General features: G+C 39.0%; 2 protein-coding genes across 4 annotated transcripts in view; both read right to left on the reverse strand.

Moving 5' to 3' along the window:
* Positions 1-2804, reverse strand: part of nlrx1 (NLR family member X1) — a 38177-nt gene extending 35373 nt beyond the window's left edge. For 2 of the 3 annotated variants that reach the window (XM_035622819.2, XM_035622818.2), the window contains exons 1-2: positions 2672-2803; positions 1894-1941 (exon numbers count right to left, since the gene is read on the reverse strand). In XM_035622819.2, the coding sequence (XP_035478712.1) occupies positions 1894-1910 (17 nt within the window). In that variant the 5' untranslated portion in view covers positions 1911-1941; positions 2672-2803. Of the gene's footprint in view, positions 1-1893; positions 1942-2671 lie in introns of all 3 variants that reach the window. The other variant, XM_035622820.2, reaches the window with a different exon arrangement.
* A 1992-nt stretch (positions 2805-4796) lies between these two features.
* kcnj13 (potassium inwardly rectifying channel subfamily J member 13) lies at positions 4797-18791 on the reverse strand. Its single transcript, XM_035622841.2, has 3 exons — positions 18511-18791; positions 12932-13468; positions 4797-8739 (listed from the first exon to the last, which is right to left on the reverse strand). The coding sequence occupies exons 2-3, from the start codon at positions 13446-13448 to the stop codon at positions 8165-8167; spliced, it is 1092 nt and encodes a 363-aa protein (XP_035478734.1). The 5' UTR covers positions 13449-13468; positions 18511-18791; the 3' UTR covers positions 4797-8164.
* Positions 18792-23378: the final 4587 nt, after the last annotated feature.

Here is a 23378-nt window from a genome sequence, read left to right on the forward strand (position 1 = left end):
TGCAAACTATCACAGTCTATGGGAAAATCCAAAGTTCTATACCATTCCAAATAGTCCAAGCTGGTCTAAAGCATCTTATTTACACTGATTCATTGGGAACAGCTGTTTGAATCAACTCAACAGGTGAAAAACAGCAGCACTCTGCAGTTGGTTTGTGGACAGTTATGGCTAAGACAAAGGAGCTCACTGAGGACATGCGGCTGCACATTGTGGCTGCTCACAAGTCAGGAAAGGGCTATAAGGCAATATCTAAATGTTTTCAAATTCCAGTGGCTACGGTGCAAAGTATTATTAAAAAATACAAGGACGTGGTCGGAACCCACTGTTGTCTCAGACAAGTCTGTTCAGGCTCTTTAATGTTAGTTGACTACAGGATGAGAAACCAGAATGTTCAGGAACATTTTTCCCCAATTGGACAGTTTGGCTTTGTCTGATTGGATGGTCAGTGGGCAACATTCCGATTGGAATTGAGCCAACTTAAAAAAGTAAAGCAACCAGCTGCAAAGCTTTTTGAGTTTACTCAACTTAAGGTCTAATGCTGTGTCAAATTAAATTAAGAAGTTTGCTCTAAGTGCCATCTTAAGTTGGTCAAACTAATTATTAACATTCAGATCTACTGATATATCCAAGTTAATAATACTTAAATGAATACATTTCATAAACCGGTAACTTTGTGTTCATTTGGATTGAAAACATACAGAACTTTACCTTTAACTTAAAATGTGTTGTTACTTCAACTTCAATGCCCATTAGATGAGTGAACTCACATCTTTTGCACCGTTGCCTTACTTTGTTCACAGCATAAAAAAACATTCCTTGAACATTTCTCTCTTTTATTGAACCAAACTATAAAGCATAACATGTATAAAACAAATTAGTATAAATATTTGTAAAAATTACTTTTTGAAATGTAACAGGTGAGGTAGTCTATAACAAATAACAGATTACAGTTTTTCCCCTAGGATGGAGTTGTAGCAGTGGAGGTGCATGCAGGGGGGGGGGAATTATGAGGTGGTACTCTTATCGATACTACTTATGGATACTGCATATCTGGTACTTTACTACTAGACAAATGTTTTGTTTCTAGCACTGGACTCAGTAAATTGTTGAACACTGAACGGCACTATATTGAAAAAATCATTAATGTTAATAAGTACATGATGTTGTGTGTTGAGTGATGAGACTATAACATATAGCCTGTCAAAGGAAAAAAGTAACACAACTCTATATATAGTTTACTTTCACTCTCACTAAATATTTCACTGATCGCTCATGTTACCCACTTTTGCAAAACATTTGTTTCCATTGTGGCAAGGAGTGTGGTTTCCTATATTTTTTTCAAGTACAATAAGTCTTTCACACTCTTCCATCCTGTCTTCACACGGAGCAGGTGAGTGTCTCTTTCGGCGCAGTGAGATCTGACCACGCCCCCTGCACAGTGCAGGCTGCGACGCAGTCACAGAGACTCAGGATTGGAATAGCGAAGATTCATCATAGATGAATTAATGAATTTCTTTAGTACCTTAGCAGCACTGGCAATGTGACTCACTGAACGTGACTGACGCTTAGGGGCTGGAATGTGCTACGATCCTTGAAAATAAAAGTCAACTGACGTTCGGCAAGTTCAATTTTGATTACCGGTGTTGGTAGAGAAGTCTTTGCCAAGCACCGATCATGGCAATATAGGCCAATCAGCGCCACCGATCGGTGCACCCCTACATGTGACTGTTTATTAAGAACAACTGGGAAACCTGCTGATTGTAAATATAGGATCATGATTCATTCAGATCTGTATTAATAGTAGTAACTTCAGAGTTACATATAAAAGTAGGAAATTTCAAAATTCAGTCACTGGCATTTGAACCTCAGTATCAATTAGAGTTTGTCACCAACCTCCGCAGTGAGCTCATCCTTCTGTTCTGCTCCTTGTCAGGGAGAGTTCTGTGAAGTACAGTAAATACAGTGTCAGACAACTACAGTACAAGTACAAAGGGATCTCAAGGTGCCCTGTGGAGTTTTTAACAGGATCATCAAGGATACACACACTGTGTTCTGGTGAGAAGCTTGATTCCTAGAGAAAATTCCACAGGGTGATTCTAATAATTTCAATTAAAAACTTTGATTTTTATCTTGAGCCCTGCCATCATGCTCACTTAGAATTTAGATGCCTGTTTATTCTGAATGTTTGACTTGTTTACTTGACTTGCGATTTAGCTTTTATATTTCTCAGTGTAGGATGCTACATGTTGGAATTGTTAATTCTCAGCTTCAGAAGCTATGTTTCATATTGGATTTGGACAAAATGTTTACAAAGAATTTTCATTAATGTTCAAAATATTTAGTTCAAGTTCAAGGGAAGTCTTCTGCGCTAACTTTGTCGCTCAAGTTATCATTTCCTGTCGTCATTTCCTCTTGTATCTCTCACTCCGCTCTCACTCCTGGCGGCCTGCTGCGGTGTTCCCCACAGTAGCGGCGAACTGTGCGCCGATTCATAAATACGTTCGTGTGAACTGAGGGTATATGAGAAGGAAACAGGTTAAACTGTCAGAGGACACGCTGTGCTGCTGTGCCCCCCCCACACACACACGCGCGCTGCCACAGCGATGCTGCCGGCCGCTCATGGAGCGAGTGTCGGTGTCGGTGTCGGTGTCGGCCGGGTCACGGGTCTCACCGTGCTGTGTGCCGGTCTCGAGTCCGCTGCTGCAGCTGTAGGTCATCGTGTTGTGGTTTCCTGGGACCCCGTGTTCCGCTGCGGAAGCCGGAAACGACGGGGCGACGGTTTCAGATTAAGAGAGGAACCTCTGCGTGACTACGTTTCCCTTTACATCTGACAGAAACTCTTTGGGTTTCAGATATTGAGTTGTGTTGGGCCAAAGACTTTTGTGAAAACCCCTGTTTTCAGAAATGTGTTTTTTTATGTTAATGTTGAAGGATGTTGTTATGTTTTATATGTTTGCCCATTTTACCACATGCTTTTCACTATGAAATGTTTAGATCATATACTATACAAGTATACATATGTGTACGTATTACAAATATGTTTTGTTGTTTGTATAATCTCATAAAATTCCATTTTAAATCGTAGTAGTTGGGTGTGATATAAGCTTTTATTTTTAAGGCTGTGTAGTCTAAACGGAAATGTGATTTTTTTTTGGGGGGGGGGGCAGTTTTGCATCTGGATGGGTCCGTGTATGTTTTGGTCATTGGATTTTCTTTTTACAAGCGGGTATTAAAAAACAAGACAAGTGGTTATTTGAATTTCGTTGAAATGCAATGCGTTTTTGTTTTTCATTATGAAGGGTACGCTCGGTCAGGTTGAGTCTCAAAGAGTTCTTTCTTGGTTACAGTGAACATAGTGTGATGTACAAAAACTAAAAAGAAAAGAAAACTGAATGAATGACACAAAGAAAGTCTTCCCTTTAACACATCAATATATTTACATGTTGTGTTTTTGCATGGCATTAATTATTGGTCACTTGTTTGCTTTTGATGTTGATCGTTTTTCATGTTAAGCACGTAATGACTGGATTTGCCGACGTGACACCGCAGGCGATTGTTTTTTATAACTACAACAACAATAGTTTTCTCCAGGGTATTTTGATTTCGTAATTAACTTACTCTTTGTCTGATAGTTTGAGTGAGACCGTACATTCCCCATTATGATGGCTGGGACGGCCGGTTTATGTTTCCTCTTTGCTTTCAGTTTTTCTCCCGCACCTGGCGTCTGCTCCACAGCTCTTCCGGGATTTTAGGCTGGGCTCCGGGCTCATTTTTTTTTACCAGATTCATTTATTTATTTGTTTATCTATCTTTAAATTATACATTTCTCATTTGTTAATAATTTATGACCAATAATATATTACTGTGCATTTATGTATTGTGGTTTTTATAAACCCATTTGTAATTTTATGTACATAGATAAATTAGTCATGTTCATTTAGTCAGTTGTAAATTATAAATTTCTTTAAATATACATTTTAAAATACCCATCTAAACATTTCATTGAATAAAATAGCTGATAAAAACATTACAGTATACAAGTATAGAAAATCATAAATGTTAGAATTAGTGTGTGCATTTGGCAGCCTGTCAGTCAATAGTAGGATCCAAGGGGTTAGTGGCAAGAGTAAGCTCAAAGAAATTTAACACAGCAGCTAGATTATAAGAAACCCCCAGAGTCAGTTGGTTGAGCTGCACAAATCTGCAAGTAACATAAGAGCTTTAATTTATTGAATTTGAATAAACTTTGATAAACATTTTAAACCATCTCTAATTCCATCTTTGTTTTCCTTCCTACAAAACAGAATTTTGTTTGCATGTACTGTTACTATTCCAGCACTTTTACCTCAAATGTTTTGACGACAAGCCCACTTGTTTATTGTATTTATCGCATTTTTATTTTATTGCTTTGTTATGTACCCTTGGTCATTATTACTCATTTGATCACACCATGTGCCAATTTTCCACCCAAGTGAACAATAAAGATTTCTATTTTTTTGTGTTTATGGAAGTTGACGGATGATAGACAGAAGTGTAAACCAAAGCGCTTCCTGCAAATGTGAGATAGAATGTTACTCAAATTTGTCCGAATTATTAAGGTAAATCATTAAACCAGTCAGGTCACATTGAGAAACTAATGAAATGGGCATTACTGACACATTTCATGATTTAAATAAAAGTGCAGCTGTGTAGCATAGCCTTCCTACAACAGGGGGCAGCACTGCTGATGCAACTGGACATATCCTTCATGCAGTCGTCATGGTATCTATGAAATAAAGGTCGTCCTCAATTCTGAGCTTGTTTAGAAAATATTTATTTCATGTAATGTACACTGTACAAAGGAACTGAAGCATGTGAGATACACTGAGATCTCATCCTTTACAGTCACATTTAGTGGAACGTTTCTGTCTTAGGTCATAAGTTGCTTCATGATTTGTATTTAAACAATATTGTAACTCGCTTTCAAAAGTGAAAATACCCCAAGATCCAAATACACATTTACTGCTGCACTTCATCCTAACTATCTTTGCTAAATCTAGAGGCATTGTTATTTCACAAATTAAACATAATACATACATTTTTGCTTTGTGTAATGATTTAGGATTTTCTTTTTTTTCAATAAAAGCCTTAAACAATCAACAGTCAATCTATCAGTCACTACGGAGCCCTATATCATTTTATGCAGGTCAGCCCAAAGCTAGGTCAGTGGCCCACTTTAAGGCATAGATGTATTGATTCCATACAGTTTTCAATGTAGTTGGAACCATCAGATGCTGTGTTGACATTGTCAGCTCATGTTGTTGGTCTATGGCGTAATCCGTCAGTTCTGTTGCTGATCCATAAACATCAGTTGGACATATCCTTGATCAGAAACATGAATATCCTTTAAGAGTCACTGCACTCTGTCCCTTACTGGTTCTTTATGCTCCCACAACTTCCCATTTCATGTTCACTTTCATGTTCAGGCTGGGATTGAGTTTTTTAAGCTTTAATGGAGCTAAAAAAAAAATAATCTTATCAAATGGAAAATATGTCAAATGTATTTAATTTAAGAACCACACCATTCACAAAAAACTATAATCTTTGAATCAGTATATTTCTTGGTCGGTCCAAGAATTGGTTCCCTTGCTACATAACAAGAACAACACTTTGGTTCATGACCACATGCTAAACTCATGAAACTACCTTCAACCTCAGCTGTACACTCTGGTTCGTGCTATTAAGCAAATGTTAGAAGGCTAACATGCTAAACTAATATGATAACCATGATAAACTTAAAGGAGACATGTTATGCTCATATTCAGGTTCATAATTTTGATTGGGGTTATTACTCTAAAAGGTTTACATGTCTTATGTTCAGAAAACATCAGTTTCCTGCGGCTCCAGTTTTAGCTCCTTAAGCCTCCCTCCAGAAGAAGCCCAGACTGCTCTGATTGGCCAGCTGGCCCACTCTGTTGTGATTGGCCAACCTCTTCCAGCGTGTGTAGGAAGTTCTCTCACTCTTGCTTTACCCAGCTTTGTTGGGGGTATATGCCTGACTAGCTGCTATGAATGTCTGTAATATGGTGATGTTACCATATTATGGAATTTACAACCAGACTACAAGAGGTGTCAGGAACAGTGTTTTCTGTCGGGGAGAGAAGCTATACTGTGGATTTTTGGCTTTTTTTTTTAACTTTGCATACCTTTTACATACACAAAAACCCCCTATGAAAAGCAAAATATATCTCCTTTCATCTTTAAGTTAGCATTGGTAATATTCTTTTAATTTTCCTTCCAATCTTTATCATCTTCTGCCCTAGCCTGACGTGATGACTGGAAGACTACACATGGTAGAAGTCCAGAGAACAATTGGCTTTAGCCATTATAACTGTGAGCTTGTTAGCATGTTCACTTCAACGTTTAGTGAGTAGCACAGTGTTGTCTTGGAGCCTGGGTCTCGACACAATCCTGATAAATTTTTTTCAAAATCCATATTCTTTACTTTCTATGTGGAATTAGGAAAATGAATTGCGCATAAAACTGAACTGATAAAACTTTTGATAAAATTACAGTTCACACTGATGGCAGAATACATTTCAGATTCATTCTTCAAACTTCAAACCAATAAAAATGCAATCAAATATGTCTTCATTCAAGCATAGATACAGTAGTGAGCATAACATGTAGATGATTGTCAAAAATGTCAGACATTTTCAAATACCCACACGGATGTTAAAATGAAATTTGTAGTTTTCTTAAAGCTACATTTATCAATTTATTTGAACACTTTGATTGATTCAAAGGGGGTCCCCCTGAAGCGACCACTGGTTCAATTCCACCTGGTTGCCATTTGCCATTTGCCATGGCAGGTCTTCCTCTCTTTTTAAAATGCCACTCAAGTAACCTGATGAACACCTGGAGTGCTGTCCACCTAATGAATCCAGTCCAGTATTAACTCACTTTTAGCTTTGTCTTGGTCTCCATTACCACCTGGGGGAAATAATTGGCTCTTTAGCTGTAAATTGCTTTACTTTATTCACCAGCTGCTCTGTAACAATGTTTGTTTGATTGTTTGCTGCAAAGCAAGTATTGGACACTGTCTTTAATGTCTTTTATTATTATTATTATTATGATCATATTATTATTATTATTATTATTATCAATAATAATAATAATAAATAAGATCAGCAGCTGTGACTGGAAACAAGATTGATGATAGCAGAGAGACTGAATCAAACACAAAATATGCTGTCAAGCTAAAACTATGAGCTACTAGACCCCAAAAAACAAATTTGTGATAGCCATCTGTTAGTTCAATACTATGAATGCCTACTCTCATGTTAGATATAGTCATTTGTTTCATTATTTATGATAAAATGTTGATAACAGGAGCTTAATTAGAAATTGATTGTGCCATCCCGACTGAACTAAACATTTCTTAAATACAGTTCTTACTCTGACCTTACGATCCAGTCACATCTCACACAAAAATTAAGAATAATGAAGGTCAAATTTGTTTTGATAACATTTAAATCAAATCTGTGTTTTATGAACATTGGTTCCATCAGGTATGATAAGACTTTATGAAGCATAGTGATTGCTGAAATCTCAGAATGCAGGGATATTGTGATATTATGCACAACAAACAACTACAGTAGTGCAGCAAGTCAAAGTTGAAACATGAAGTGGGTCTTTAAACTTTCATGGGATTTACGACTGTTGAAATGAGTTTGTCTTGCAATGAAGTTTGTTATCAACCAGTCTGATGGTCTGACCATTCATGTTGCTTGTCCCTCAAGATTAAGGTTAAGCAGTGTAGCTATGTTTTGAGGTCTTAGCTATTCACGTGGTAAGTATATCATCATAATTTTATTCTAATATATAAAACTGAATGAATGACAAAATAGAACACATTTTGTAACAGTATTCAGGCATTCCATCCAACACAACCGGAAGTACTGATTAGAGGGACGCCAGTGGGTGATCATTACACTGGATGTTGCATTAGGAACTCCCAGTGAGGGAGTCACCCATGTCTGGTAAACATTTTAATTTAAAATGTTTCAACATAAATTCAGATCCATCAATTTCAATGACGTAGTGAGAAAAATATTTGCCCCACGATTACCCTTCATAAAAAGTAATCCCACTCAAACTCCGTATCTCTCCAGATGAGGCATCCTTACTCCATCCTGTCGCTGCCATCTCCATTGATTTGCACCACACAATCCTTGTTCAAAGGCTCTTTTGAGTGGGCCGTGTCAAAGTGCTGGGTGCTCACCATGTACCTCCCCTGAGCATCCAGTCCCAATGCTGGCACAAAGCGTCGGTCAAACTGGATTTCTTGGCGCAAGTAGGAGGTCCTCTTCTGACAGGAGTCTCCAGTTCCCTCTTGCATGGCTGACAGAAAGACCACCAACTCAAAGTGGTTGGACGTACCCTCACATAGGGCAGGGTAGAGAGGGCTCTGGCGATTTAGAGGGTGGTAAAAGGTGAGTGGGAAGATGAAGAAGGGACAGGGTTGTTGCCCTAGATGATCCAAGAGGAAGTCCATAGAAGTCTGGTGTAGGGTCTGACCTTCATGCTCCTCGTAGAGCACAGCACTCACCTTTACGTCCACCAGAGGTCGCTGCAGTAGGTTGGTGGCTCGTAGCATGAGGCAAATTTGGCCCTGGTGTTGGCCCACCAATGCCTGGGGGCTGAACTGGATGGCTCCTGCTCGCTTCTGGGGACGTGCAATCTTGGCTACAAATGCACCTGATGAAAGACAGTGACACATCAATTTCATCATCCAGCACATCTGTATACAAGGCTTTTTCTATCACACATCATCCACACACTGCCAGCCCAGCTGTCAGGGGTAATTAAATGTCTTTCCCCAGGACACTGGGGCACGTGGACGATAGGAAGGGTTTCCAACCATTAACCCTCTGGTTAGTGGATGACCCTCTCTAGCTCTTCAGCCAAAGGAATATGGCCATTTCTGATTGGTTGAAATGCAATGACGTCACACATTGTACTTCGAGTTGCTCTGCTTTTCAGCCAATGAGCATTCACACTGCCTTTTCAGAAGGAAATGCAAATTCAGGTTAAGAACGGACAATGCACAAGTACTTTTTAACAGTGTGTAATTGTCAAGATGATCATAGAAACAATCATGCAAAAAACTCATTGCTTTGACATGAAGATATACAATAAAATCTGTCCCAGAATAATTCAATAAATATTGTAGTCAGAAGTGATGTCTATGATGTATCCTCTGAATCATGATTTTTTTCTTATCATAAAAAACAAAAATGTTAGTTTGACTTTTTGACAGGTCATTTACACACAAGTAAGAACAATAACTAATTAAAGCTGCAAGCAGCGATGATCGGGGCCTCGCACATACACGCACTTGTCCTCATTGCTCTGACAGATTTTTTTCGTACCTAACAGGAAATCCCAATCCCTACCCGAATCAGGGTGTGTATCCCACTCCCCTCTCCTCTTTTCTCTCTTCCTATCTTTCTTCTCCCCCCCCCTCTCTTCGCTACTCCTCTTTCTGCCTACCTCTTTTCTCTCTCTCACCCCAACCAGTATTATTTTTGTAATTTTAAGTATCAGTCTGGTAGAGATGAAAGCAATCTCTACCATACAACTCCTCTCTCCCCCCATGTATTTACATTACATGTCACTAACTCTGTGTTTTCTCTTTCTCCTAGTGTATCTCTGACTCCAAGGCTGCAGGATCCAAATTCGTCATTATTATTATTATTATTATTATTAATAATAATAACAATAATAACGCAATATAATTGCATCTAACAGTGTCAGTTTTATTTTTGTAATCAGAATTATCAGTCTGGTTGAGATTAAAACAAAGGTTATATGACTGTTCTCTCTCTTCTCTCCTCTCACCAACCGGTCACAGCAGATGTTTCTCCAACAACAGAGTCTGGTTCTGTTAGAGAAAGGGAGTTTTTTCTCTCCACAGTCGCCAAGTGTTGCTCATTGTGTGAACTGTTGGGTTGTCTTTGTAATAATCGACCTCACTTTGTAAAGTGCCTTGAGATGATGTATGTTGTGATTTGGTGCTATATAAATAAAATTGAATTTAATCGAATTAAACTAAACCCCTTGTGTGTCATTTAATCGGTTAGGCCTTTTCTATACGTTACCCAAGGTTGAAGTGGATCTGATCAACCGTCAAGCAGCCAGGTACAGCACTCAAGATATAAGGGGCTGCTATGGAGCCCCTGGCCCACACCCAGAGCCAAGCCTCTGTCCCCGAGTAGCATTTAAAATATTTGTATACCACATTTCATGCGTTTTTCGCCTATGGGACCAGCCTCAAAAATGGCCACACGTGGCGGAAAAAGGACAAAAATCCATACAGAAACAATATGGCCACCATTTTTATGCCCACCAATCTTTATTCTACTTGTTTTAGTGTAATTCTATTTAACTAATTATAACAGGTTATTTTACAATTTTATACAAACGCATACTAATGCAGGTAATGTCTATAATCGATAACATGTTCTGCTATTGTCCAATGTGAATAGTATAGGATATGATGCAGAATTGATGCTGTGGATGTGCTAGGCAGTTTTCTTTACCAGGCTGTGCCTTTAAGCAGAACTTTTAAAGCGCTAGTAGTATCAACTTAACAAAGTAGTAACAACTTTTTCCACTTTTGTTGTTGTAGTTTTTGACTAAACTTAAAACATGTGGAGTAATAAGAAGAATCAGTAATAAAAACACTGCTAACTATTCTACATTGTCCGTCTGAGTCTCTAGCTGCAATACATGAACGGGCAATGAAATTACTCTAGACAGTGTTAAGTCAATCATAAATAGTAAATGTTGCATGGAGGCTATACTCAAGATATACCAGTGTGCAATAAATTTAGTTAGCGAAAATAGTCGCCAAGTGCTTGCTCATTGTGTGAACTGTTGGTTCTCTATAATATTGTCAGGTGTCTACCCTAGATAATGTATGTTGTGATTTAGCCCTTTACAAAGAAAATTTTTATTTTATTTAATTGATTAAAAAATGTGCTTTTGTATGTTACAATGAGGAACATGCCTTGAATTACAGTACATGATAGACAGCAGTAGCCTTGGAACATTTTTGTCTAGCAATTATCTCTTAATGTAATTTATTACAAATTAGAATTTGCCATTTTTGATTGAAAGTGAAAGTTTATTGAGGATACAGTTGTATTGGTGTTGATATTTAACCTTCCTGATCATCCACGCTTTCTCATGTTGTTTAGCTAATTTTTTGTGAGTTAACTATTCAGGATTTTCAAACTTAACTCAAATTACAATTCTGGTTATTGTGCAAAATTTCATAAAAGATAAAAATAAAGTCACTATAAAATGACATAATATATTTATTTTGTGGGCACGTGGGGTGTAGCTATTATTATGAATGCTGTAAAATATGTGTATTTACATATAAACAGGTTTAACCTCTTTGTGCTGAACAGAAAGAAACAGCTATCAAGTAACAATGAGCAGATTTCTGGCTTGAGGAAGCTGAACACTTCAGGTAGTTGAATTCTGACCAATCACACATTTATCTCTTTATGACAATGTCTGTAGCATTTAATTCATTATGCACTCAACGTTTCATTATTTGTCTGCCCTTCATCAGATATCACAAGATGTAGCCATGAGGTTTAATCATAATTGTACAAAGGCAGCTTAAGTTATGAGAGTTGAGACCTGATGAGCATATAATATTTATTTTGTCGACATATGTGGTGTATAATGCTTTAGAAGAACATGTGTTATTATAGCCGTCTGTAGCAATAAACGGGGTTCATGCAATAAACACTGGGCCCTAATCCAAGGTGGATTATTACTAAGTAATTCCTGTGACAGACAGACAGAAAGACAGACAAAGGTCACCTTTTACAATTTACCTGCTAGTGGTGTGCGGATCGATACACAAATATTCATACTTCTGATACTGGTAGAAATTTACTACACTATGGACAGTATTTCCCGCGGGTTTTCTAAGAATTATTTATGTTTCTGTCTGTAACAGTTATTTGAACTACAGCTCTATAAATGCTCCACACACACTAGGACTGACAGGCATACCAGAACCCATGAGGTCCACCAGGCTAATAAACCCCAGATCACCTTTCTCCACTTTCTCTTTCTGACTTTCCTCACAGGGAGACTAGTCTCTTTCCATTTCTCCAATCGGGGAGTCAACAAATCTCTTTCTGCTTCCCTGAGTTCCTGACTTCCATGCAGGCCTAGCAATCTGATACATACCTGATACACTGTCTACAAGCAGATAGGGGGACAATATAAATATACTGTACCATAAGTCACCCAGCAAATGTGACATTTTGTCTGCATGCGTCAGCATATTTGTTCCATAAAGCAATTTCTCCCATCACTATTGAATACTTTTAGGGCTACAAACAAACTATAAGGCAACACCCGTAATGTAATTGGCTCACTTTGGTTTCTGGTTCCTCTTCAGACAATCGATCTTTCCTGTTTGTTTTGGGGTAGTAGATTTACCTGAGATTTACTTAAGCGATAAATATTGCTACACTATATTTAATATATAGTGTACACCTATGGATACTAGTTACTTCACAGATAAACTCCCAAACTACATACAAAAAACTATATATTTCAGTTCCACCTCAACCAGCAACAGCATTAACATCTTACGTGCATCTATAATAATATATCAATAAAAAAAAATTCAATTAGGATCAAACATGCTGAAATGGCTTTAGTACATTTTGTTGCTAATACCTATATACATTTACTTAAGTAGTATTTCCAGTACAGTACATTTACAGTGTGATAATTTACTTTAGGAACAGATCTGAGTAACTCTTCAACTGTTGCTAGTTGGGATTTGGGTAAGTGAAGGTTTGGTTGAAGTCCAATACAAAGTTAATGATTTGTGTAAAGGCGTTAGGTGTACCTGTGATGAATGCTTCCAGCATGAGCCCCAGCAGCATCTGAACAGCCAACAGTGCTATGGCACTGGGACAGTCCCCACTGGGAAACATAGTGCCATAGCCAATGGTCAGCTGTGTCTCCAGGGAGAAGGAAAAGGCAGCAGTGAAGCTGGTAATGTGTTTCACACAAACCACATGCCCCTGTGGGGGGGCATCATGGTCCTTTACAGCCAGGTCTCCATTCAGGTGGGCCAGCAAGTACCACAGACAGGCAAACAGCAGCCAGTGGGCGAGGAAGGAGGCGCAGAAGGCCAGCAGGACCCATCTCCAGCGCAGACCCACCAACAGTCCCCACAGGTCCTGCAGGGCCAGCAGCCAGGCTCTGCCCGAGGCCCTGCACCATGAGCCTGAGGGACACAGGGGGGGACTAAGGGCACAGTGTCCATCTTTGGTGACCAGGCGCTGGCGCGGTGGAAAGGACAAGAGAGGAGAGGAGGAAGCCTTCCCACCCAGAACACTGCTGGTGGATTTGGTTGTCATGGTTACAAGTGAGGATGATCCTGAAATGAAATGATGAAAGAAACTCAGGAATATTTCATGAGCATTTTGAGGCATACAATTATCAGTTCATTTAAGTTATCATCAACATATTAAACTTCAATTGGCACCAAAGTTGTTGTAGATGTTGACAGCTTGTTAGTTCAGATCCAAGGTGCCTCGAGCTCAAACCAGTCTTTTTGATTATGTGAGAACTGTTCAGGGTTGCCAGGTCTACGTGACAAAACCAGTCCAATGGTCAATCAAAACCAGCTCAATACCAGAACTCAAAATACACTGCTGCCATACCACATTCACTGCTTTTAAAGTCCCACAGCATTACTATCATTGCCAAATGTGTTGTAATATCAGTATTACAACACAGTATTACTACAATTAGTAATAATAACAGTATATTATCATATATAAATGTTGCTTTGTGAATGTTTTGACCAATTGACTGATGCACAAATTAATCTGTCAGTTTTTGCTTTCTCTTCTCTTTTTCCTCCTTCACCATGATTGGACGACATTGATCTACTTTTTGTTTGCCTTTTTGGTTTTCAGTGAAATGTGTTAGTGTTTTCTGAAAAAAATGACAATGGCTAATCGGCACCATCAGCATGCAGCATTCTTAGCTAGTTAACATGCAAACATTTAGCATGCAAACATTTTTGGAAATGTTAGCATGCTAGCTAAGAATGCTGCATGCTGATGGTGACAATGATTAACCATTGTCATTTTTGACACTGTTAGCTTTCATCTGCCACCACTCTCTGAAGAAAAGTGTGTAACCTTACACACTGTAAAAACCCCATCATCTGTTTGCCTTCAGGATTGGCATGAAATGTGCTGAGCACCCTCTTTTATAGGTGATGCAAATCAGTCAGTGTCAAGTTTTTGCTAGGAGGTCAAGCTTTAAGTCCTCCACAATGTGAGTTACATTACATCACATTACATTTATTTAGCGGATGCTTTTGTCCAAAAATGACCATCAACCATGAAGATTTCACCCAAAAGTGCAAAAATCAATAGAGTATATGAACATTTATCAAATAGGCAAAAACAGCTTTAAGTGCTCTTTTTATAAATTTTTTAAAAATAACAAATTCAGGGGGTAAGGTCTGAACAGGCGAGTTGCATTTTAAATAATACTAGAGTAGTACAGTAAATACACAGACACAATAGAGTTTGTAGAGATACCCCCACACTACATGGTGGCCTCTTAGTTGTGTGTGTGTGTGTGTGTGTTTTCACTATTGCTGTGAGCCTATGGCTACGATTTCGTGGTAGACTGCATGCCGGTGTGTCAAAGTCTGTAGTTGATATATGACACTGCTGCCAACACTGTGGCCACGGTGTGCAGGCCAGGGTCCACACATCGCTGTCTAAAGACAAAGTTGGGCTCCACTAAGGCTGATGGTGTTGCCAGCCTTGTCCTCAACGTGGTTTAGAAATGAGAAATGTCTTTGAGTGGAGTGTGGCTTCAGTTACCGCAGGACTGAGGAGCAACCACCTGCGGTGTGACCTCTGGCCCTGGCCTCCCTCTTCTCCATTCAGAGTAGGACAGTGACTGTTTCCCTCTCATTCCCAATAGACACTAGAAGGTTGCCCCAAGCGCAGAGACTTTCCCTCCATTTTAATAGATAATGTTCACGATTTTCATCTTTATAATTAATAAAACAATGATTTCATAATTATCTTGTGTTGTCTTTTTTGCCTTACTGTGACTGGTTGATGTTACAATTTGTTGAAGCAGAACCCAAATGCAGGTAAGGGAATAAAAGGAGAATTTAATAAAAAGAAACAAAAAACAGACTTCCGGTCTTTAAAGGAAAAATAAACAAAATCCAACTGTCCAAAACTCAAATCCTATCTCAGCTTCAGGCCACAGAACATAGGCGAAAACTCAGGAACATAAACAGGGAACACCAGGGAACAGAGCAACACATAGCAGAGCTGACACCTAACTAAACAGACGAACCAACCAGAACCAAGGGAGGCACAAAGACTATATACAGAGGGCAGAGGTACAGGAACACAGGTGAGACACTTTAGGAACAGGTGCACACAATCACAGGGAAACACTAAAAAACATAAAGTGACCGCATAAGACACAGGACAACAGGAAATGAAAGCAAAATAAAACAGGAAATACCAAACCCAAGATGAACAAAAGACAAGCGATCACAAGAAAGTAACTTTATATAAACAGAGACACATAAGGAAGGGCAATCACAGAAATCATAAGACACAAAATGTCTACAAAGAGTTAACAAAGTTCATCAATGTCATTGCAGTGGGTGAGTTACATTTGTTCTGATTGTCGACAACAGTCTGCACATTTGTGTTAGATAATCCGTGGTATCATCTGTCTGTGCTTCTCATCCTGCTTGCCCTGTATGATTGGATGCTGACATCAAAGTCTAGCTCTGATGACAGGACTACGAAGAGCTGATCTACTGCACGTGTTTATTATTGGAGTAGGACATATAGTCATTACATGTCTGACTAAATTCATTGGTGTAAACTGGTGTTAAGTTAAACCTTTTTATTTTCGTCAAATAACATCTGCATTTATAATCCCAAACAATAACAAAGTGGCTGCTGCTGTAGGGTCGATCACCAGGAGGACATACTTTACCCTTTTAGCCTCACTTCAAGATTGTTAGACAAGTTTAGCAGATCCTGGACACATACACAATATTGATATCCATCTTTCCATTGAACTCTGAGTCAAATTGTTAACAATTACATTTCCTGTTTTCCTCTTTAAACCTCAAGGTGTATCTAAATTAAACAGGACACATGTATGTAGAGGCACTCTGAGCACCAGATGTATGTGCATGCAGTCCGACAGCTAGAGTGCTGTCCTTTCCAGAGTTTTTATTTCTATGTCAATATTGTTGCCAGGAGATTAGAGCAGATCCCAGCTGGGAATCTGTCTGAGGAACACAGCGACATGCAGAGCAGGAATGTGTCTTTCATCTGTGTGTGTGTGTGCGTGTGTGTGTGTGGGGGGGTTCACTGCATGAGACCATTATGGCTGCAAGTTGATTTAATGTCACAAACTGGTGACAATATACATTTACTAGCAGTTTATGCATGAATTCATTATGCACATGCAGCATCACAGTATTTTTTTTAAGTTAGCATAGTTGCACATACAAAAAGAAGGAAGATATATGAAATTAAAGAAACATAAATTCAGTCTTATGTTCGAGTTTTTAGAATGAAGTTTAATGACATCATATTGTCAGTATTATTGTGTGTGTGTGTGTGTGTGTGTGTGTTTGTGTGTACGTGTGTGTCTGTAGTGTGTAGTAAGTGCAGGGTGAATGTTCTATTGAATAATTATTATAATTATCAATAATTATGTATTTAGGTAAGAAATTTGTCTTAGCGCTCAGGCTGGGGAAATCAACAAGGTTGTCACATGAGAGCCCTTTGCTGGCTGGGGCTGTATTTTTCTCTGGATCAGGCAGTCACCACATAAAACAGTATTAATGTCAGGTCTGGTGTCAGGACATGGTTCATTTAGCTAACCAGGGCTGAAAACAGGATAGAACAACCAACCTGGCCCCGTCCATACAGACAAAAACATAGTTTTGATTAGATTTCTGGTACAGTCATGATTGTGCCAGACATGTCAACTTCGCTGTGGCAACAAGACTTCAGGAATCAAGACGAGGTATGTCTGAGGCCGACAACACGGTACTGACAACACAATAAGAATGAGCTCGTTCAGTGGTTCACCGCTTGCGCATGCTTAATGTCACGTCTCCTGGAATTCTAAAGATTGCAGACAATGACGTAAAATCTTTGATTTTACACTTACAGTGAACATCAAACAACAACTTTTTATGACAAAATCGGAATGAATAATATATTGGTTTCAAACAAAGAATCACTTCATCTTTATGACGTCAACTTAGGCAACACCCTTCTTTTGCTTTTTCGCCACATTTAAATATCTGCCAAGGTCAGAGGAAATGGAAATACAAATGTACTCTACATCAATCCCTTTGAGATCTCTTATCATATTGTGGCCCTACAACCAGCTGCTATTCAACAAGAATCACTTAGAATTATACAAATGATATACAACACAGTATTGACTTAACTTTACAAGTGTTGACAGATGTTTTTTTTTTTTTAGTTTGGACAGAATCAGGCTAGTATTTTTTATCGCATACTTTGAACTATATTTATGAATGGGTACATTCAGAGAAAAGTAGGTTTCATCATCTTAAATCCAAGCGTTGATCATGAAATTCTTGAGAGAAATATTCCTTTACTGTGTCTTGGCTTATTTTAACATCTGTATATTTTCTATATTTTTGAGAACACTTCCGTAGTAAAACATGAATTATCCTCCCTGTGAAGTGTTCAGATATATGACGATGCAAACAAACAACACTTTGTGTAACTCCTCTGAGGAGCATGGAGCCTTGAGGGCTGGTGGAATATTCAGACTTCTGGAATCATCTATTACTGACGGATACATGTGACAAAGCCTTGTCAGCCATTTTCCCGTTAAGCTATCTGTGCTATGTACAGTACAAGTTACAGAGCAATTTAGAGCAAATGTGCCTTTATGGCAAACTCAAAGGGCTGCAGAGAGGTTTATGTAACATTCAGCCCATACTGTAGCTGTTCACCTCTTTTATCTCCTTCAAATGCTACTTAAAAGATACCACATCACCATCAACTGTTCTGTTTTAATAAAAAAATGATCATGTAAGTAGTCCTGCATTTCAGATTCACTTGTGTCCACAGTCAGTTAACCACCTCTGGCTTGGGAAGAATTTTAGCTGATAAAAAAACTAAAAACAGAAAGAGTTCCATTAACTGTACTCATGGCATCTAACAAAGTCTATAAAGTGCACATGATTAATGTCGTCTGACACATTCTGTTTTGTATTATGGAGTCAACAAGTAACATGAACCTAAGACTCCTTCAGAGAATCCCGGCACTGATCACATCACAACTTATCACTCACTCATTGTCCTGGTATCAATGCCATAGCTCTGCCCAGCATCACACACTGGAGTTTGTACTCACCTTGAGCTGCAGTCAGGTCTGCACAGGGGCCGTCTGACCTTTTCACCTAGGAGCTGGTCTGAGGTCTGCCAAGCAGGCGAAGGCGCTGAGGCAGAAGGAAAGAGTGCCACTAGTTCCTGGGAGGACAGGGTGTAAGATCCCAGAGGGTGACAGCGAATCTCAGAAAGTGATAAAGTGTTGCCCCAGAAAGGTTTCCTCAGTGTCGGATCCAGAATGAATGCAGTGCTCGCTGCTCCTCTGCTCCTCTGATCTGCAGCTTCCAGCTCCGGGGCGAGGATGATTCACTTGGTCACATTACTCTGCGTGGAGCCTATTAGTGTTCCCGGAAGACAGAGAAAAGAGGGAGGGGGAAACGAACAACACCTTGTCACAGTTCTTTCAAAGAGCTGCTTGTTGCTGGTTGGTGTCCCACAGCTGCTGCTGCTGTGAGATATTGGGTATGCTGATAAGGTGGTACATCTGTGTGTGCATGTGTGTGTGTGTGTGTGTCTGTGTGTGTACAAGCAAGCATGCATCCACCTTTTGTCCCCATCTTTACTATGACTTAACTTAAACTGAGTTTTCTGCAGTAGTCATTAAAAAACAGAACATCTGAAACTCATATGAACAGATATAAAACATTTCATAGGAATATTGAGGTACTTTGTTTTCACATTTCCATAAAGTTTTTCTCCTAAAGAAAATTCAAAACTTGAAACAGTGCTTTGCTACATGAACAACAGTCACTGTTACTCCATCAGTGAATAGTGTCCTTATTTACCAAGAAGCCACAGAGAGCCGCTTTGCTGGTGACAAGAGAACAGTGGAGCCTAATGACAGGAGGTTAAAAGCCAACACTGCTTTTTGACCCTGGAACAGCAGGACAGTAATGCTGGGCCTTCTGTCAACTGAACACCAGCATTCCCATAATTCAGTTTATTTTGTGGTTTTGGTCATCATTCCATCGTCATGCTTTTTCCATTCTTTTTTAATTCATTCAATGTATAGATTTGTGTTGGTTTGTTTTGTACAGAGTTTGTTATGTGACTGAAAACACACAAACCTCTTCTTCCAGCAAACAGTGCAACATGTGTTAAAGGGATAGTTCAGTGATTTCGAAGAGGGGTTGTATGAGTTACTTATGCATAGTTTATATGTTACCTTATGGAGATGATGACCCACTTCAAAATCACTGAAACATCCCTTTAAAGGGTTAGAGTTAGGACAGACACTCCTGCTCTCTTTGTTTAAAACAGCTGGCTTGTCTGCAAAATAAGGAATTCTTTAGATTATTGCTGGTGTGCTCTCTTTTAGTTTGACCTCCAAATAAAATGGTTTAGCTAAAAATGAAGGGTGGAGATCCTCAAGCCAATTAATAAACAAAGAATGTGATCGGCTGTGGCTCAGTAGTTAGACAGGGTCGTCCAGTAACCCGGACATCGATTGTCCGAACCACGGGTCCTCCAGTTCATCGTATTCATTTTAGCAACTATTTTAGATTTAGTCTTAGTCTTAGTCGTCAGACAAAAATGCTTATTTGTTTAAGTCACATTTTAGTCATGTTTATCCTTCATAGTTTTAGTCGACGACAACTGAAAATGTCGACGACAAGTCATTACAATATAGTCAACTTTTAGTCAAAATGTTTTCTCTCTTTAAAATGAATTAAATTAGGCTAATACGAGTATCGGAAATTGAAACCAAGGTGACAGGTTGTATCAAGTGATGAAATTCATAAAATAACATTTCACTCTGAACGGTTTTTATTAAAGTAATGTCTGATTCCATTACCTATATTTTATATATCAGGGCAGCAGAGAGGCTACTCTCCACTGCTGGAGACATCTTCTTATTAATCCTGCTAATAAGTCAAGAAATATGTCTGACTGTGTGTGTGTGTCTGTGTGTGTGTGAATGGGACAATTTAACTTGTACTGTAAAGTGCTTTGGGTGGTTGATAGGATGAGAAAAGAACTTTATATATAGGTAATTTACCAATATATTTTCTACAATAAAAGTAAATAAATATAATATAAGGCTTACAAATATGTCTTTCTTGCTAAAGTAAAAGACAAACAAGTGGGCCAAGTTTGCAGAAACATGCTTGTAGTGTTGAGAAAGGCCAATCCTGACCATGTCCGTTTTCTTTTTTGTGAGTGAATAAATAGCTAAGAAGCTGAAACCTCATTCATAAGGAGAATTCGTAAAGGAGCCTGGCTGCTGCTACAGAACTACTATAATCTTAAAGGTCCCATATTGTCAAAATAGAGATTTCCAGCTTTTTTTCATGATAAATAAGGTCTAGGGGCTTTGTAAAAACACAGCCTGCATGCCTATGTAGTTGGTCAATACTTTTTCTTAAATCATAAATAAATCATAAATACTCATATACACAAATCATATGCCACTTACATGCTTTAATGTGCATGTTGATTTGATTCAGATGCGCTGATAATATACAATCTGGTTATTTAAACGTCCCACCCCTCATAAGTGCAACACAGACGGTCCATTGATCCATTCTGCTGCTACTCCAATGCGCTGCTGCTCACTTCAGGAACTATTGAGAGGCTCCATGATCTGCCATCGCTGGGAAAAAAACTAGTCCATTGGAGTGAACGGAGATGTCGCTACTGTCTCTCTCAAGGGCTCTGGTCACCACCTTCAGCCGTTCCCCCAGCACGGCCCACCCGTCATTCCGATGCTGAGCTATCAACAACAGAAAATGTTCAGAAAAAGCTGTTCAGTCTTGGATGTCAGGAAGCTACATCATTGCATAGGCCTCATTATTATATATTATTATTTGGTCATTGCACAAGCTTCCTAAGAAGGTTAATGTAAGAAACTGTGACTAATGCCCAAGAAGTGGCCGAGAGGGAGACAGGCTGCCGCAGTCACAGCTGGGCGCTGCTCCGGTCCGCCAGCTCCTTCACCGTCCAGAACAGCCGGCGTCTCTGTCCCGGCAGCAGGTCCGCGGGGCAGGAGGATCCCCGTCTCGTTAGCTTTGTCGGGCATCCAGTCGCTCAGCAGTTCGATCTGACACCAGTTATACAGGAATTTTTTCAAAGGTAAAATAATTCTGTTAGTTTACAGACACTTTTGATTATCTTCTTTCTCTCTCTCTCTTGCTCATACTACGCAGACACACACCACTACACACAGACTCAAAACAGGAGTTACGCCGCTCATGCAACACGTGTTTGAGGAGGTGGTTGGTTGTCTCCTGTCGTCAACAACATGTTACCTGTGGTTGGTCTGGTTGTGCGTCACTCACAGAAAACAGGCAGCCAATCAGAAGAGATGCTCATGAATATTAATTAGACAGGCAAAAATCACCCTGTTCTTAGCAGAGCTCCTGAAAGAGGAGCTATAAAACTATATTGAGAAGGTTTTTTGGTACTTAAAACCACAAATATATCTTCTCAAGGATATCAAAATGTCAAATAAAATTTCAGATGTGTGTAAAATATGGGACCTTTAAATAAAGTATAATTGTGCATTTTCTAACTTTGTAATAACAAACGCCTGCTATTACATCTGAATATGTTGGTGAGTTTCCAAAACTCCTTTAGGCCTCTGGGAAGAGATTTCAGGACATAAAAGCAAACAAGAGGAACTGAATATGCTTGTTAAGCTGTTTAATATCGGTGTTAACATTCATTATGTCTGACAACATACAATATGAAATCATTAAGAAGCAAAACAATGATGAGCTCAGAACTACAGTTACAACCTCCCTCTCCTCAAGTTCTATAAACTGTATCTGCACCCAGAGAATTTTCCCATTCTGATTATAGTTAAGGTGGATTCAGGAACTGGACCCAAATGCAGAGGTGCATTTAAAGTAATCATTTAATAAATAGAAAAGAGAACAAACTTACAAATTTCCAAAGCAAAACCAACATCCAACAAAGGGTGTCCACGGTGTAGCAACAGAAACAGGTAATCTCAGGCATAAGAGAACAGGGGCCTATTCCAGGAAGCAGGTTTCAAAAAACTTTGACCTTAAACCTGAATTCTGACTTGATCTAATGTCATTATTGAGTGTGTGCCCGCCGAATATAAAAAGCCATCATCAATGGAGCTCCGATACTACGAATGTCACGCCGTTAGAGTTGGAGATACGACTTTTTACTTATGGAGAAAATAAACATATTCTGAAACAGCAGAGCATCACAGCTGCAGCTGATGAGGAGAGACAGTTAGTGTGTGATACAGTTACTGCCCGGGTCGACATGAAAGACTAAATAAAGTAATCAAATGATTTAAAATGATCTCATATTTTCTCCACAAATGTCTTGTCTAAGATGCTGGTATAATAGTAAGTGACGCTGTCCGCTTCACAGGGGGCCGTGGTTCGAATCTTGTTGCTCACGTCTTAAAAGTGTGCAATGTTATTTTATTATTTTTAATTTAGTTTCAATCCCATGGGTACAAAAATAACATGGCTGCAGCTGAAAATTAATTATAAGAATATAGTGCAGATAGGAAGGGCATATGTTTTTAATCAGATTCCACATGTTACACAAAGAAAAGATGAGTGGCTATTTTAGCTTGTTGTACAGAAAACTACCATTCGAAAAAAATCTAAAGGCAAAGACTTTGATCTGGTAGGAGCATGTTTGCGATATTATAATGCTGAAATAAGGTCGGAGAATATTGTTCATATATGTGATAGATTGTGAGAGAAACGGTAAAGTTCTACTAAGTAGTCATCGGGGAATGAAAGCATTGGGTCTGAACATCCTCTCTGAGGCTCCTGAATTAATTCTGCTTCCATATCGATCGTGTTGACGAGGAAAGGACACGTAATGTTTTGGCAGCTAGATCAGGTTCAGGAAAAGGGAAGAGTTAAGGAGAAACTCTGCGTTTTTTTCAAGAAAACCTGC

Source organism: Scophthalmus maximus, chromosome 11, assembly GCF_022379125.1.
Source record: "Scophthalmus maximus strain ysfricsl-2021 chromosome 11, ASM2237912v1, whole genome shotgun sequence".
NCBI classification, from domain to species: domain Eukaryota; kingdom Metazoa; phylum Chordata; class Actinopteri; order Pleuronectiformes; family Scophthalmidae; genus Scophthalmus; species Scophthalmus maximus.

What these genes read in the sequence shown, in the direction of transcription:
- kcnj13 (XM_035622841.2), bottom strand. Translation starts at nt 13,448, where the DNA reads ATGACAACCAAATCCACCAGCAGTGTTCTGGGTGGGAAGGCTTCCTCC. An exon ending in GCTGGAAGCATTCATCACAG is followed by an intron (nt 8,740 to 12,931) that starts GTACACCTAACG and finishes GTCTTTCATCAG; the next exon opens with GTGCATTTGTAGCCAAGATT.